Source organism: Chiloscyllium plagiosum, chromosome 1 (genome assembly GCF_004010195.1).
Source record: "Chiloscyllium plagiosum isolate BGI_BamShark_2017 chromosome 1, ASM401019v2, whole genome shotgun sequence".
Lineage (NCBI taxonomy): Eukaryota > Metazoa > Chordata > Chondrichthyes > Orectolobiformes > Hemiscylliidae > Chiloscyllium > Chiloscyllium plagiosum.
This window is the reverse complement of record NC_057710.1, coordinates 26,294,848-26,313,559: the sequence shown is the minus strand read 5'-3', so window position 1 is coordinate 26,313,559 and position 18,712 is coordinate 26,294,848. Positions and strand designations below refer to the sequence as shown.

The 18,712-nt window shown below is 42.0% G+C and overlaps 1 protein-coding gene across 1 annotated transcript in view; it reads left to right on the top strand.

The window, feature by feature from the left end:
* Positions 1–4,693: 4,693 nt before the first annotated feature.
* LOC122558562 (C-terminal-binding protein 1) overlaps positions 4,694–18,712 on the top strand; it is a 310,239-nt gene continuing 296,220 nt past the window's right edge. The window contains exon 1 of the mRNA XM_043707682.1: positions 4,694–4,863. Within this exon, the coding sequence (XP_043563617.1) occupies positions 4,815–4,863 (49 nt within the window). The 5' untranslated portion in view covers positions 4,694–4,814. The remainder of the gene's footprint in view (positions 4,864–18,712) is intronic.

Here is an 18,712-nt window from a genome sequence, read left to right as displayed (position 1 = left end):
TTCCATACACCAGCTCCTCAGCCATGCATTCATCTGTTCTATCCTCCTATTCCTGCCCTCACTAGCTCGTCACACTGGGAGTAATCCAGATATTACTATCCTTGAGGACCTCGTTTTTAAATTTCTGCCTAACTCTCTGTAATCTCCCTTCAGAATCTCAACCTTTTCCTTTCCTATGTTGTTGGTTCCAATGTGGTCAATGACCTCCTGCTGGCCCCTCTCCCCCATGAGAACATTCTGCACCCTCTCTGAGACATCCTTGATCCTGGTACCAGGGAAACAACACACCATTCTGATTTTTCTCTGCTGGCCACAGAAACGTCTGTCTGTACCTCTGACTACATAATCCCCTAACACAATTGATCCCTCGGAAGCCGACGTACCCCTTGTTGCATTAGAGCCAGTCTCAATACCAGAAACCTGGCTGTTTGTGCTACGTTCCCCTGAGAATCCATCACCCCTTACATTTTCCAAACCAGCATACCTGATTGAAATGGGTATATCCACAAAAGACTCCTGCCCTAGGTGCATACCTCTCTTACCTTTCCTGGAGTTAACCCATCTATGTGATTGTACCTGAGACTTTTCCCCCCTTCCTATAACTGCCATCCATCACATACTGTTTGCTGTTGCAAATTCCTCATCGCTTCTAACTGTCTCTCCAACCGATCCATTCGATCTGATAAGATTCCCATCCAACAACATTTATGGCAGATATAATCCGCAGTAACCCTTAAACTCTCTTTAAACTCCCACATCTGACAAGAAGTACATATCACTGCAAAGGCCAGTTTTGCTCCTTCACAATCTACAGACCCAGAAAATAATACCGTTTTATTCCTCTGCAAAAGATTGCACCAGGATAAATTAATAGCTATGGCTTATATTTTAAGTTTAATCAAGAGACCTATCTCCAAAAACATATAATCAAGAAACATTAATATAGCCTTTCTATTGGACAGACTTAAAACAACAATTAACTTATCTGATTCTGTTGTGAACTTCGCCCAACAGGTTCCACCAAGATCAGTTGTGAAATTCACTGTTTCTTAATTTTCCCAGACGCACTCCGATGTCCGGCGATACGTGAATTCAAAAACAGCAAAGGCAGTAACTGTGTAGGTTCTCTCTCTCTCTCTCTCTCTCTCTCTCTCCTGCACTGTCCTCACCATGTGTTTCCTTTGTCTGCTCTTCTCCCTTTTAAAACTGCTGTTGTTTTGACTTTTTTTCCCCAAAGTTCCAAAACAATGCAACAACATATAACACAGTAATTGCTGCTCCTGGAATTTGAGGAAATCACCTCCAGCACCTAAAATACCTTTAAATTGCAGCTATATGTTTACATAATCTCTTCGATTTAAAGCAGTATCCTTCTTTTTGGTACCATATGCAAAATTAAAGGAAATGAAAATATGTGATCTTTTTAGTACTGCATTTGATTTGATTTTACTATTGTCACATGTACCAAGAAACAGTGAAAATCTTTGTTTGCATGCTAGCCAAGCTAATCATACCATACATAAGTATATCAGGGTAATAGAACAGAATATAGTGTTACATGTAATAGCTACAGAGAAAGTGCAGAGATAGATCAACTATAATGTCTGAAAGGTATGTTCAAAAATCTAAAAAGAGCAGGAAAGAAGCTGTTCTCAAATCTGTTGGTATGTGTTTTCAAATTCTGACCGACAGAAGAGGGTGAAAGAGAATATAACCTGGGTGGGAGGAGTCTTTGATTGTGTTCGATGCTTTCCTGAGGCAGTGGGAAGTTTACTTGCAGTTAAAGGATGGAAAGCTGGTTTGCATGATGGATTGGGCTGCATTCATAACGCTCAGTAATTTCCTGCGATCTTGGGCAAAGTAGTTTAGATTAGATTAGATTAGATTATTTACAGTGTGGAAACAGGCCCTTCGGCCCAACAAGTCCACACTGACCCACCGAAGCGCACCCACCCAGACCCATTCCCCTATGTTTACCCCTGCACCTAACACTACGGGCAGTTAAGCATGGTCAATTCACTTGATCTGCACATTTTTGGGTTGTGGGAGGAAACTGGAGCACCTGGAGGAAACCCACGCAGACACGGGGAGAATTTGCAAACTCCACACAGTTAGCCGCCTGAGGTGGGAATTGAACCCGGGTCTCTAGCGCTGTGAGGCAGCCATACCATATTGTGATGCATCTGATTAGGACGCTTACAATAGAGCATCTATAAGAACTGGTAAGCGTTGTTGTGAACATGCTGAATTTCCTTAGCCTTTTGAAGAATTAGAGACATTGTTATGCTTTCTTAACTGTAATGTCGACGTTGATAGACCAGGACAAATTGTTGCTGATCTTTACTTCTTGGAACTCGAAGCTCTCAATCATCTCCACTTCAGCACTAGTGATACAGACAGGGGTGTGTTCTCCACTCCGCTTCCTGAGGCTGATGACCAGCTGCTTCATTTTGCTGACATTGAGGGAGAGAATGTTGTCTTTTTACCATGCCACTTAGCTCTCTATCTCTTTGTCTCATCTCTGTCTCATCATTGTTTAAGAACCGATCCTCTTATGGTGTTGTCATCACCACATTTGTAAATGGAGTTAGAATAGAGTTTGGCCGCACAGTCATGAGTGTATAAGGAGTATCGTAAGGGATTATCATGGAGGAGCTGTTGTCACCTATCCTGACTGATTGTAGTCTGTGGGTCAGGAAGTTAAGGATCCAGCTGCAGATGAGGAGCAGAATCCTAGGTCTCAGAGTTGGAATTATGTCATTGATGGCAGAGCTATAGTCAATGAATAGGAGTCTGATGTCGGTGTGCTTGTTATCCAGATATTCCAGGGATGATTGTAGGGCCAGCGAGATGGCATCTGCCGTGGACCTGTTGCGATGGTAGGCAAATTGCAGAGGATCAAGACAATCTGGGAAACTGGAGTTGGTGCATGACATTACTAACCTGAATGAATGAATGAATGATTTTATTGTCATATATATTCAGGAAGATATATGAATAGTGTATTGTCGTCACAATCTAGCACCATTTTGACTTACAAAAAGAATAAAAAGAAATTACTGAAATAGAGTTCATCTTATGTTCAAATGGAGTCTCAAACATGGCTCCAGGGCTTCTGCAAGGTCTTTGGATTTATGGACTTTTGGTCAAGAATATATGATGAGAACAACACAACTGTCACTATCACCCTTCTAAATTACTCGTCATATTGATTTGGGCTTGTATGTTTGTTCACTCATTGTTGCAGGGTGAATATCCTGATACTCCCTCCTTTAGGGTATTTAAGTTGTCATTGGATAACATATGGATGATAATGGAATAGTGTGGATTAGATGGGCTTTAGATTAGTTTCACAGGTCGGCTCAACATTGAGGGCCAAAGGGCCTGTACTGCACTGTAATGTTTTATTTTCTGTAACAGCACTGTGTATCCACATCATACAGCCTCCATGCAGTGTGGTGTGTGGCATCATCATCATCATCACCACCTTACAGACCATCAGGAGGGCAAACACCTTGTGCACAGTCTTCTGTCTACAGTTCAATGCACCAGACTCTATTGAGTGACATTAAGTTAGTCTAATTGCAGAAAAAAATCAAGTCTAGGGCAGTCTAATTTTTGAAAATTCTAATGATGCTTTCAGGCTTAGGACCTATGGGTCTGTAGGAGAAAGTGAGGACTGCAGATGTTGGAGATCAGAGTGTGTTGTTGGAAAAGCACAGCAGGTCAGGCAGCATCTGAGGAGCTGAAAAATCGATGTTTCTGGCATAAGCCCTCCATCAGGAATGATGAAGGGCTTATGCCCAAAACATCGATTCTCCTGCTCCTTGGTGGCTGCCAGACCTGCTGTGCTTTTCCAGCACCACGCTCTCGACCTATGGGTATATGAATAGGAAAGGTTTTGAAGGATATTGGCCAAATGGTGGTAAATGGGACCAGGTTAGATTGGCATATCCAGTTGGCACAGATGAGTTTGACCGAAGGATTTGTTTCCGTGCTGTATAACTCTATGATTCTGACACCTATCCTTAATCGAAGTAGGTGATAGATTGAGAATGCATATGGCTACTACTATAACAGATATCTATTTGGAGACCTTCTAGTTTGATGGGAACAGTGGTTATGGTTCTGGTTGCAAATTCAAACACACACATATATATGAATATGCAGTATAATTTTTCTAAAAAAAGAAGTATATTCAGTGGAGCTGACAAGCAATTTCCAGAAATTTGGCAAATTCATTTCACAGGAATTAACAAGTGTTACCTCAGTACCTTGTGGTTTAATTCTATGATTGATTTTGTTGCAAAAGTGTGTTTTTGACAATGTGAATTAATATGTGTATATTTCAGTAACTCAATGTAGAACAATATGATCCCCTGGCACATTATTTGGGTTTTCCAGTTCCTCAATCTTCAGAGATCATTTAATATTCTGAAAAGGGTCATTGGACTCGAAATGTTAACTCTGATTTCTGTGCACAGATGCTACCAAACCTGTTGAGAGTTTTCCAGCAATTTCAGGTTTTGTCTCATGACATTGATTCATTCCAAAACTGATACATCAGTTTGACACGACACCATTAAAAAAAGTACAGTATATTACAAACCTGAAGAATGGATGGATCAATCAATTCTAGCATTAATACAATTAGAAAACAAATAACATGCATTTTCTTTTCTTAGCAGGTGAGGAAGAGCTGTTGAAGCTTCTCAGTACACCATATCAATTGGATCTGTGTTTTGTTTTCCTCGGAGTCCTGCAGTAGGTGTGGCAACAACTTTTGGCCCTTCAGTCCTGCCCTTGTGTCCCTCATGGACAAACATAAAGTAAAACGTCTGCGTCTAGATCGACTGTTTGAAGGTTAGATGATCAAAATGATAAAACTAGGTGTGCATAAAAGTAATTAGCTGTTTTAAGACTTGCAATAATTGTGCTTATCATAACTGTTCAAAATCCTTCTTGCAGCATCTGGCTACCTCAAGATGCGTACATGTGACTGTACTGCAATAACTTAAGTAGAACAATCTGTTCAAGTTCAAATGGTTAAAACAAGGATATGTTCTTTAAAGATTCCATAAATAACACAGGTTGATTGAGATGACAAGATGTTTTGACAATCAGTTTTCATATAACTTTCTTTCCCAGATAAACCACAATTCTTTTAATACTGAAGCTTTGATTGTCAAGAAATAATTTTTATGAATAATGTCTGTCTCCAGAGTAATCTCAGTTCTCAGATGGGCACTTTTGAAAAATGCAATCATTAATTCAAATCTATCTGGATGATCCATGGACTGCAGCAGTTCACGAAGACCATTTACCACTAGCTTCTCAAGGGTAATTAAAGATGGGAAATTAATACTGGTTTAGCTAGCAACATGCACATCCCATGAAGTTATAAACAGCCACATGATGGTTAAGAATTGAAAGGTCCAGCATCTATTTTGTGATATGTGCATGATATCACAGGTTATTGCAAATCATTTCCTATATCTATTATTAATGCTTGCAATTTGTTTTCTGTTTGTTTATTATTTTACTACTTTTTCCCAATTTGTTCCCCTTCCTTCCCTAAACACCATGGTGCATACAGGATGGAGTTTCATGGGAACTCCACTCTGCTACATTGTGCAAGTGGTCATTATATATTCCATGGATAGTGTGCCCTCCCCGATGAATTTTTACTTGGTGGTAGAATGTACTTATTCTGGATGTTTTGAAATAACATTTGAAATGTTTGTCACTGCTCTTTTCCTGATTGAACTCTTGTCTAATATCTTAATTTCAGTCAATTCAGCTTTTATGCCAATACACACATTTGCCATTTTACGAAGTTTAATATGCAAGCCTTCGACTCATTCTTCTTGCCTTCAGACTACAAATTCAGTCACATCACACTCACTGCTACTGAGAGATGCCTTTACTCTGAGGTAATTAATTGACACTGTCACATGACTCAATATCAAATTATGTGCAGAGCTTGCTGTTTGGTCCCAGAACATGTTACTCCAAGAAACTAACTTGAAACTATCTCAAAAGCATTTAATGATCTCCTCACCAAAGCTACTATTGCTAATCAATTTTTTCCAGTTTTTTTGGAGATTAAAATAATTATTGCTAGTCGATTATACCAGGCACCCAATATTGCTTCTTATGTACTTCTTCATAAATGTGGTTACAGTTTGGGGACCTCTGGATCACTCCTATTAGTGACTTCTTTCTCTCAATGTTTCTTATCTCCACCAAAACCAATTTTATAACCAGATCTCTCCTGAACCAAGGTAATCTCTAACTATTGTACCAAACCTTTTGCACTTATTTATCTTCCTAGTCTTCTCGAGTGACATATATCATTCAATATTCAGAATTCAATCCTTGTTATCCTGCAGCCATATCTCCACAATGGCTATCAAATCAGTATGTGCTATTAATTCATTTACTTCATTATGAATACAATGAACATACAGAGGCAGAACCTTTTTTATGTTATCTGCGTAGCATCAAACCTTCGTGGCTAGCATATTTATAGGATTTTCTTTCCTCTGATCCTTCCTAACAGTCTCAGACCTTCATTTTCTACTTTGAATTTTGCTCTCTGACTCGACTGTACCCCTTGATTACATTTTTGCTTGATTCCTCACCCCTAATACAGAATTATCGAGGCATACAGCATTGGATCAGACACTTCGGGTCAACTCCTCCATGCTGACCAGGTTTCCCAAACTGATCTCATCCAATTTGCCTGCTTCTCGCCCATATCCCTCTAAACCTTTCCTATTATGTACCTGTCCAGGTACCTTCTATGTCCCTTCTCTGTGCCAGGGGCAGCACGATGGCTCAGTGGTTAGCACTGCTGCCTCACAGCACCAGGGAACTGGGTTCAATTCCAGCCTTGGGTGACTGTCTGTGTGGAATTTGCACATTCTCCCCGTGTCTGCATGGGTTTTCTCAGGGTTCTCCGGTTTCATCCCACAATCTAAAGATGTGCAGGTTAGATGAATTGACCATGTTAAGTTGCCCATAGTGTTCAGGGATGTGTAGGTTAGGTGCATTAGTTAGGGGTATATGTAGAGTTCTAGGGCACGGGTATGGGTCTGGGTGGGTTAGTCTTCAGAGGGTCAGTGTGGAATTGTTAGGCCACACTGTAGGGATTCTATGATTCATTTGTTGTACCAATTCCTTTGGCAGTTTGTTCCAATTACACACCTCTGTGTGTGAAAGTTGCCCTTCAGGCTCTTTCTAAATCTTTCCCTGCTTACCTTAAACCTTTGCCCTCTAGTTTTGAATTCCCCTACCCTGGGGAAAAGATTTTGGTTATTTACTTTATCTCAACTTCTCTGGCTGTGCAGCTTGTATGAACACCAGTCCCAGCATGATTCAGGTGTATGTCATCCCACCAGTATTTGTGCCACTGCCCACAAATCACACCCACCTTTTCCACACCAGTCTTTGAGCCACACTTTAGATTAGATTAGATTAGATTTTTGCAAGGTTTGTAGATTAGATTACTTACAGTGCGGAAACAGGCCCTTCAGCCCAACAAGTCCACACCGACCCGCCGAAGCGCAACCCACCCAGACCCATTCCCCTACATTTTACCCCTTCACCTAACACTATGGGCAATTTAGGAGAAAGTGAGGTCTGCAGATGCTGGAGATCAGAGCTGAAAATGTGTTGCTGGAAAAGCGCAGCAGGTCAGGCAGCATCCAGGGAACAGGAGAATCGACGTTTCGGGCATGAGCCCTTCTTCCTGAAGAACACATTTTCAACTACGGGCAATTTAGCCTGGCCAATTCACCTAACCTGCACATTTTTGGATTGTGGGAGGAAACCAGAGCACCCGGAGGAAACCCACACAGACATGGGGAGAATGTGCAATCTCCATGCACAGAGTCGCCTGAGGCGGGAATTAAACCCGGGTCTCTGGCGCTGAGAGGCAGCAGTGCTAACCACTGTGCTACTGTGCCGCCCACTTTATCTTCTGTAATTTTATTCTTTGTATGCCAATTTGCAACATGGTTCAGATGGTAATCCAGAGAGTATTACAGAATGAATCACAGAATCACAAAATTGCTACCATCCAGAAGGAGACTATTCAGGCCATTGTGTCTGCACCTGCTCTTCCAACGAGCGTCATTACCAAGTGATGCTCCTGCTTTGTCTCCATACCCTTGCACACTATTTCTTTCTAAATAATCATCCAATGCCATCGTGAATATCTCAGTTCAGCCTGCCTCCACGACACTTCCAGGCAGTGCATTTCATATCCTAAGTACTCACTGTGTGAAAAAATGTTTCTCACATCACACTTGCTTCTTTTGCGTGGCACTTTAAATTTATGCCCTCTTGCTCTTGTTCCTTGTACAAGCCTTTGATTCTGCTTCTGAATTTAGCATCTAATTTTTCAGATTTCCTCAGCTGAACCTCTTTCCATATCTACCTATGTCATTGGTACAGATATGGACCATGACCACCTGATCCTTCCATTCCCGTTGCATGCTCTTCTCTGCCCCAGGTTACACCAGATAACCTAAGCTCTGAGTAGACAACACAACTGTGTGGACTCAAGTTCTTTGCTTCAATCACTATTCACCATTACATTCTTTCCTGCGACCCCATGTTGAAAAGCTTCCTTTACCAAGGTGCCATGGCTGGTTAGTTGATCCATCCTGCAACCTCTACCCTCAAGCTGGAAGAGCCACAAACCCTGTTTGCCAATTGCTAAAGCTCCTATGCTTCTGCCCCTGGATCCCATTACCTGGTTAACTGACAGTCACACTCTCTGCATGGAATCAAACCCATGTCCCTGAGGCCGTGATGCAGTGGTGCTAACTAATGGTAAACTGTTTGATTTTAGATATGAAGGTATATGCCATGTATCTTCTATTCTATGTGCACATTCAAGAGGAAATTGTTTGGGCTCAGAAACAAACCCGGAAGCTGAAAGACGTAGGATCTGTTGGATACTTCCCCTTCATTTCTCCTTCACCATCTCCCCTTGGTGTCTCATTGACAGAACAGATGATTTACTTAAAAACTTGATCAAGTAGAGGATGAAGTCTTTGTTTCTCTAATCTGTGATGCTGTGGGTTGAACCACCATGACTAAATAAGAAACAATACTTACGTTTGGAGTGTCACTAATTCAAAATTCTTCATCAGTTTTGCTCAAGTATGAATATGCAATATTGAATTTCAAAATGTGACGTATGAGCTGTCATAATTAGCATATAATGTTTATGTTTATCCTTTTTTAAAACAATTTTTAGGTGGTTTAATGAGGTGTGCACCTTATTAAACGTATTGAATCTAACCTGTATTTATATCTTCATGGAAATGTTCTTCCTTTGTTGGATTTTGAACCGGCATCTGATTCTAGTGTTCAACAGGATAATTCAATCTTTATTTGGAACTCCTTACCACTCAGTCTGCAAGAGATCACTAGAGCCATAGTCGAAGACACCCCTCCACCCTGCTGTTCCAATAAAGTACATGATTTTTATACATTCCATATTACAATAATTACAGACAGCATTGACATCAGCGCTTACCATCTCCCCTCTGACTGTTATGCCCCTCTCAAGACATCTATCAGCTGCATCATACTGAGTGGATGCTGTTTATTACCTTATGAAATTGTGATTGTTTGTTTTTCTGAGGTCATACTGACGAAGAAATGTTTTGCAAATGCCGGCTTAAAATGCTATCTGTTTTCTGGTGTCCTTTCACAAGGTTATCCATTGATATCCTTCATTATACGTCATCAGTTTTTGTAGTGATTAGAACCAGGTGGATCTCATTGACCAAGGGGTTCTTGATTGGAGTTGTTACCCTGGGCCATTCAGGAAACCCTGGCTGACCAACATAAATATGGGATAAATCAAAATAAAAATTTGTATGTGTAGAATCTGATTAGAATCTCCTCCGTTATCGACTAAGAAAAGAATCTCCATGAAAAATAATATAAACAGGGGATTTAGAATCTCCATTGCTCAGGGGACTGACTGTGAGCAGGCTGGCCACAGCCAATGTACTGTGCACAAGTAAATAAAGGATGACTTGGTGAGGGGATACCTGCTTCTTTGCAATTATTTCAGTGACGATGGGAGAAAACAAAACAAACATTCACTCGCAATGGTCATCTTGGATTTAGGGGTAAGCATTTCTGGCATCATGCCTTTATTTGGAAAACTTGACTCGTTTGATCCTGTTGTTGAAGATTGGGCCCAGTCATGGAAAGAATGTGATATTTTTTCCAGACAAGTGACATTGGGGCAGATGAAAAGCGATGAGTAATCTTTCTGACTGCTTGCATACCTGCAGCATTTTCAGTGATGAGGGGCTTAACTCTCCCAGAGGCACTAGATATTAAAACCTTCCAAGAGTTGATGGAGTTGGATAAGTAATGTCACAACCACAAGGATTCTTTAATTCTGAGACGCTATCGGTTTTATTTGATTGTTAGAGAACCAGGGAAATCTGTATAGGGACTTTTGACGAGGTTAAGAAAACTGGCAGAGGCATATGATTTTGGGTTAACCCTGAGTTAGATGCTGAGAGCTGGAAATTTGTTGCTGGAAAAGCGCAGCAGGTCAGGCAGCATTCAGGGAACAGGAGAATCGACGTTTCGGGCATAAGTCCTTCTTCAGGAATGTCACAACCACAAGGATTCTTTAATTCTGAGACGCTATCGGTTTTATTTGATTGTTAGAGAACCAGGGAAATCTGTATTGGGACTTTTGACGAGGTTAAGAAAAATTCCTGAAGAAGGGCTTATGCCCGAAACGTCGATTCTCCTGTTCCCTGGATGCTGCCTGACCTGCTGCGCTTTTCCAGCAACAAATTTCCAGCTCTGATCTCCAGCATCTGCAGACCTCACTTTCTCCTCTTAGATGCTGAGAGACCATGTAGTATGTGGGATTAATGACATAACTATGCAGAAGTACCTAGTAGCTGAAGTCCAATTAGACTTCAAACAGGCACTACAATTGGCTTTGTCATTAGAAAATGTGGCAAGTGGAACATGAGAGCTACAGGGCACCCCCAATAGAAGTGGACGACCTCATCTGTCTGACTGAGCTTGGGGAACACCACTCGAGTATACGCAATCGCAGAACCTCACACAGATGGACTCTAGGCCAGCCCATAGCAGAACCCTACAATAAAACCAAGCCTCAGCCAAGTGGCTCAGAAATTCTTCAGGATCTGGGCTGGCAAGCCATTGTAGTTGCTGCTGGAGTGCAGACTCGTGATTGTAAAGGAGTACGACAAAGCCTCACTTGAGTAAGAAAGCTCATAGGCAGGTACACAGAAGAGTGCACACCTTGGAGAGACCCCCTGCACGTGGGTTGGAACAATTAAATCGCTCAGCAACATCCAAAACAAAACCGATTAAAATGAACTTTTGGTTAAATGGTCATCCAGTTTTTTTTGGAGGTCGATACCAGTGCAGCTATATTTGTTGTTGCAGAACCTGTCTTTAACAAACTTAGCTCACAACTCCAACCCTTAGGTTTGCACAAGACCTCAGCCAGACTAAGAACATGCACTGGGGAATCGTTGTAGATTAAGGGTACGAGTTTGGTCCTGGTCTCCTTTGAGAAGCAGTTGGTGCAGTTACCATGAATGGTAGCAAGAGGCTCAGGCTTAAGCCTGTTGAAGTAGAATTGATTGAGAAAGTTTAATCTAAATTGGCTGAACATATTTTTGATGAGAAAATGTCTGCCTGACTGAAGTCCCAGTGAAATTCCCAGGACTTTTTCAGGAAGGGCTTGGGACATCAAAGGGGCTAAAGCCACTTTACATGTTGACCAGGAAGGAATTCCACGATTTTGCAAGGCCCACCCGTTGCCAGTCACCTTCCAGACAAAACTAAAGGCAGAAATCAGGTGGCTGGAGAGCGAAGGTATAATCACACAGAAGGCAGACTTAAAGAAGGAGCCGACAGTGTCACTCCATACCAAATTGTCCCATTTTTGTTCAATTATAGGACCATCCTCATGCAACAACAGGGATTGCTCCAGCAGAGTTGCTGATAAGGAGAAGACTCTGTACCAGGTGAAACATGATATTCCCAGACCTGAGGGGGGAGGGTGAAATGGTAGCAGGAACACCAATGTTGACAATGTCCCTCCTCGAAGCGAAAAAGACAATGTAATTTGGGGATGAAGTTTGGAGCCAGAACCATGGAAGTGGCCTTGTACGGGTACAAGGCGAGATTGACGCAAGGTCACGTCCCATGACTTACGAAGTTTGGATGGGTGAGGCAGTTCTGAACAAACACGTGGATCACCAGAAAGCTGTTCATTCACAAACTGAGCAGGAGCAAAACATACCTGGCCCCTCCGAATAGTCAGTAGGTTCACCCCCTCCTTCGAGTGTCGAAGAAACTTCGGAGTCTGGGAGGGACACAATCTCAATACCATTGCTGCCGGAGGAAGAGGAGGAAACTCTCTTAAGGAGCTCCGAATGCAAAAGACGGGCTCTGGTCTGATACATGCCGCCCATATCAGAGTTCATATTAGAGTAACCAGACCGAGGGCAAAAACATCGCAGGAAAAGCTACAAGAGAAAGATAGGCCTTTGTTCCTGGACTTAGAGCAGTGAGATGCAGTGATTGGAACCAAGTAGCTCTCATTGACTATGATATCCTTGATTGGAGTTGTTAACCTGGACCAATCAGTAAGGCCTGACTGACCAATATAATCAGGGGATGTGGGTGAGAGCCCAACGGTATGTAGGGGCAGACCGAGAGCCAGAAGGCGGGTAGCCGTCCTCGGCGCTGTCACCCCGGGCAGGTACCCGGGGCGGGCTGCCCTAGAGGTGGTCGAAAGGTGTGTCAGGGCGGACCGAGAACTGGAAGGGGCATGGGGTGGACTGGGAGCGGGAAGGTGCGTAGGGGCGGGCTGCCTTAGAGTGGACGGAAGGTGGGAGGGACGGGGTCTTGCTGGGTCTGTATTGTATGCAGGGGCATGGGGTGGACCAGAGCCGGAAGGTGGGTAGGGGCGGGCTGCCTTAGAGTAGTCGGAAGGTGGGAGGGGCGGGAGCTTGCTGGGTCTGTATTGTCTAATGTACAAATGTCATTGTTGATGTCTCTTTATATTTTTGTGAAACTTGGATTTGAGGTTTGTTCTCATGTCCCTGTAAACTGTTTGAACTGTAGGGTTTGGGGCCTGGCTTTGCTACTCCTCTCCCTTGTAAAATTGCTGTCTCTTGTATGCAGCTGTAAATGTAACTGTTTGTTGTAAACTGTTTTTGTAATTTGTTTAATAAAATTTAAAAAATAAACAGGAAAAAAAAAATCAGGGGATGTGGGTGAGAGCCCAATGGTACGTTGGGGCCCCAAGAGCTAGAAGGCGGGTAGCCATCCTCAGCGCTGTCACCCCGGGCAGGTACTGGGGGGGGCTGTCCTAGAGGTGGTGAAAAGGTGTGTCAGGGCGGACCAAGAACTGGAAGTGGCATTGGGTGGACTGAGAGCCGGAAGATGGGTAGGGGTGGGCTGCCTTGGAGTGGTCGGAAGGTGGGAGGGATGGGGGCTTACTGGGTCTGTATTATCTGCACTTTTGTATGTAACAGTACTGTCTAATGTACAAATGTCATTGTCACTGTCTTGTCATATGTGGAACTGGGATTTGAGGTTTGTCCTCATCTCCCTGTAAAATGGTTGAACGGTAGGGTTTGGGGCCTAGCTTTGCTGCTCCTCTTCCTTGTAAAATTGCTGTTGTATACAGCTGTAAATGTAACTGTTTTTGTAAATTGTTTTGTAACTTGTTTAATAAAATATTATAGTCAGGGGATAAGCATTGCCCCGTCGGACTTTGCTTGTTACTGGTTCCCTGGCAACATGGGGTTTTTCTCGTGGTAATGGAAATACTGAATAAAATTATTCACACAGTGGTGTCTTCACTGAGTGTCTGCACACAAGACAGGTGCTGTAGGAGAAATTAAGCACTACTGTGGGGCTAAGAAAAAGGGAAAAAAACAAAGCAAAGAGAGGGAATTTGGAATCTCCTCAATCTCGGGGACTGACTGCAAGCAGGCAAGGCACGGACAGTGTACTGTGCACAAGTAAAGACAGGGTGACTTGGTGATGGGACACTGGTCCCGGTGCAGTTACTTCAGTGTTCGTACCATTTTTTATTAAATCCTCCCTGCTAATGAACTGGGGCTTATGTACTACCTGAGCCATTTGTCTAAAGAAGGTTTATTCATTCATTTCATTTATAATTTCTGTATGCTTACATGTATAATGTGTAATGACAATTATTTAAAAAGCCTTTGATTATGGTGGGATCAGACTTTCCCTTTTACACTTTACGTGTTTTCTCTTTCTGTGAGGCACTTTATCATATTATCTGATTTACCGTGAGCATAAAGGCCATGATCCTGATTGTGGAAACTGCTGCCTCAACTAACAATTCTCTTCACCCATGGGCAACTCCAACAGCTTCTATGTATGATATTCTACTGAAAACTGTCAATCTGATTCACAGTCATAACTCTTTGTCTGTATGTTCTTTGTATACGGTGGCTCAGTGGTTAGCACTGCTGCCTCACAGCACAGGGATCCAGGTTCAATTCCACCCTTAGGTGACTGTCTATAAGGAGTTTGCACATTCTCCCTGTGTCAACAGGAGTTTTCTCTGGATGCTCGAATTTCCTTCCACAGTCTAAAGATTGGGCAATTTAGCATGGCCATAGTGTCCAGGAATGTGCAGGCTAGGTGGATTAGCCATGGGAAATGAAGGATTACGGGAATAGGGTAGGAGGGTGTGTCTGGGAGGGATGCTGTTCAGAGGGTTAGTGTGGATTCAATGGGCTGAATGGCCTGCTTCCACACTGTAGGGGTTCTATGATTCTTTTGCTTTTTTTTGGGAGGTGAGTTTTGGCACTCAAGAATAATGTGTAATGGGACAATTTATGCAACATCAATGATCCCTTTCCAATCTCTGGCATGTTGTGCTGATGGTGAATTCTGATCTTTGAGCATTTGACTCTGTGAATTAATGATATGAGCTCAACAGAAAGGAATGTCCTAAGATCAGGAAACCACGATTTAGAAGTAAGTTGGGTTGAGATGAGTGTTATGTAAGAGCCTTGGGCTCCTGAAGCAATCCTGCAATGATGTCACGGAGTTGCTTCTCACTGGGCATAAATTGCACAGTCGCCTGGTGTGATTTTTAAGTCCCTTAACAATAACCACAGAGTGGAAAGAAATAATGTGAGGTTGTCAGAATGGAACAGCAATAGTCATGGGACATTTTAATCTATTTATAAATTAGAAAATAAGACAGGTAAAGTTCGTCCAGTTGAGAAGTTCATAGAATATTTTTTGGTATAGTTTCCAAGAACAGTGTGTTCCAGAGCCAACTAGAGAGCAGGGTATACTAGACTTGAATAGGATTAATTATTAACCTCTTAGTGAAGGCACAAATAACTGCCAGTGATCATCACATAAGTGAATTTTACATTCAGTTTGAGAGAAAATAGAGTGGGTTCAAAACTACTCTTACTAAGTTAAATAAGATCAATTATAAGGGCATGAAACAGGGCTAGACTGTCTAAAGTGAACTGCCAAATTAGGTAAGGGGGATATTAACAGAGGTGCAGTGGTAGACATTTAGAGTCATAGAGTCATAGAGATGCACAGCGTGGAAACAGATCCTTTGGTCCAACTCATCCATGCTGACCAGATATCCCAACCCAATCTCGTCCCACCTCCCAGCACCTAGCCCATATCCCTCCAAACCCTTCTTATTCATATACCCATCCAGATGCCTTTTAAATGTTGCAATTGTACCAGCCTCCAACACATTCTCTGGTAGCTCATTCCATACCCGTACCACCCTCTGTGTGAAAATGTTGCCCCTTAGGTCTAAGTTTCTCCAGCAATTTCTTCTTTTTATTTGTTTCAGATCTCTAGCATCTTCGGGTGGCATGGTGGCTAAGTGGTTACAGTGCTAGGGACCTGGGTTCAGTTCTACCCTCAGGCAGTTGTCTGTGTGGAGTTTACACATGCTCCCCATGTCTGCACGGGTTTCCTCCAGGTGCTCTGGTTTCCTCCCACAGTCCAAACATGGGTAGGCTAGGTAGGTCAGCCATGCTAAATTGCTCATTGTTCAGGGATATGTAGGTTCAGTGGATTAGCCATGGGAAATCCAGGGATAGGGTGAGTCAGTGTAGATTTGATGGGCCAAATAGCCTCCTTCCACTCTGTAAGGATTCCATTATTCTATCCACAGTTCTTCATTATATTGAAGTAGTTTAAAGACTTCTTGCAACTGATGGCTTGGACATTGCTTCCTAACTCTGAAAGCCTGGATATTTCTACTTACTGGCTGCCAGGAGTCTTTTACAAACTAAATTTGCAGAGTTTCCAGACTTCTACATCGCTAAAAATATTGCCTTTTTGCTCAGACTTTTCTTCTGGTCTCAATCTGCAGAAGGCCCCACTGCCATCTGCTTCTTTATCGTACAAATATGTAAAAACATTCAGCAATTAACCATCTAGGTAGCTAATCAAACCATTTAACTTTCTTGGAAAAACTATTTCAGTTCTCTACTCAAAATGGCTTTCATCTGTTTAAAAAAGAATGTCACCTTCACAAATCTGAAAACTAAAATTTATTTTTCCTCCACCTTCATATTCAAGTTCAGAAATAAAACCAAGGTATGGGGCTCCCTAAAATACAAATTTCTGACTTATGAACACTTGCATTTGTGAACGTGATCTCATCCATTTATGGGAATAGTTCAGAATACACAGAACAGATAAATTCCAATGAGAAAAGAATTTCAAAGGAAAGACTGACCATCTGTGGTTAACTAAAAAAAATGTAAAGATCGCATCAACTCGAAGAAAGAATTCGTATTTACATACAGATATGCAGCAGGGCAGATGATCGAACAGAATATAAACAAAAGCCAAGAATGACTGACAGGTTAACAAGAATTAGACTACAACAGAAAGTTAAATAGAAATATAAACTCTGATAGTAAGATTTTCTTCAGATATTTAAGATAGAAACAAGTTAGCAAAGTGAGTATTGATCCTACAGGAAAATAAGGCTGGAGATCTAATAATGGAAAGTAAAGAGACAACAGATAACTTAAACAGATTTGCTCTGATTTGCACTGTTTTGCAATGGTCTTCACTATAGAGGATACAAGTAACAGTCCAAAAAAAATCTAAAAATCAGGTAATATAAAGGAGGAAGGATATCAAGAAATGCTGATCACTTTATTGATACTCTGGGCTGAGAAGTCCCCAACTTCTTCTGGAGTTCCTCCTAAGATCTTTTTTAATTCCAAATAAATGGCTCGCAAGTTGGTTGATGGAGTGCATTGATTTTAATTTTTCAAAATTCCCTCAATTCAGAGAAGGCTCCATTAGACAGGAAGTTAGCAAATGTAACTCCTTTATTCGAAGGGGAAAGTAGACAAAGCATGGAACTGGAGGCCAGAAGGCTTAACATTTTCTCCATGATGGATTTAGAAGATATCATTAAAGTTGTCAGTGCAGGACACTTAGATGAAACCAAGGTAATCAAAAGGAGCCAACATAGTTCTGTGAAATGTAAGTTACGTTTAACCAATGTTTTTGGAGTTCTTAATTGAACTAATATGTTGGAGACAGTGGGGAACTGGAGGATGAACTATACCTAGATTTGCAAAAAGCATTTATTTGGGCACCATATCAAAATTATTGTAGGAAATGAAGGCTCATTGTGCAGGGGAGTATTATATTGTGATGGATAGAAAGATTGACTAGCTAACAGAAAACAGAATAGCAGGTATAAATGGGTCAATATCTGTTTTAGATTACTTACAGTATGGAAACAGGCCCGTCGGTCCAACAAGTCCACACCGACCCTCCAAAGAGCAATCCACCCAAACCTATTCCCCTACATTTACCCCTTCACCTAACACTAGGGGCAATTTAGCATAGCCAATTCACCTATCCTACACATTCTTGGACTGTGGGAGAAAACCGGAGCACCCGGGGGAAACCCACGCAGACACGAGGAGAATGTGCAAACTCCACACAGACAGTTGCCGGAGGCAGGAATTGAACCTGGGTCTCTGGCGCTGTGAGGCAGCAGTGCTAACCACTGTGCCACTATGCCGCCTAATTGGCAAGATGTAATCATTGCTGTGCTGCAGGGCTCAATGCTGGGGCCTCAACTTCTTGGAATTGATCTAAGTGATGAACAAAGAGCCAGATATATTGTTGCTAAATTTGCTGATAACAGAATGGAAAATGAGCAAGTAAGTTATGAAAAGGATATAATGAAATGACATAGGTTAAGATGAAAAGACCTGGCAAATGAAGTATAATGCGGGAAAATGCAAAATTGTCAATTCTGATCGGAAAAATACAAAAGAAGCGTATCATGTGAATAGCGAGTGATTGCTGAACTCTGAGATGCTTGTGTCCTGTGCCTGAGCACATTTTGAAAGGGTAACTAGGGAGAGAATAGGGTCCCTCAAAGATCAGCAAGGCGGCCTTTGTGTAGAGCCGCAGAAAATGGGGGAGATACTCAATGAGTATTTTGCATCAGTATTTACTGTGGAAAAAGATATAGAAGATATGGACTGTAGGGGAATAGATGGTGACATCTTGCAAAATGTCCAGATTACAGAGGAGGAAGTGCTGGATGTCTTGAAATGGGTAAAGGTGGATAAATCCCCAGGACCTGATCAGGTGTACC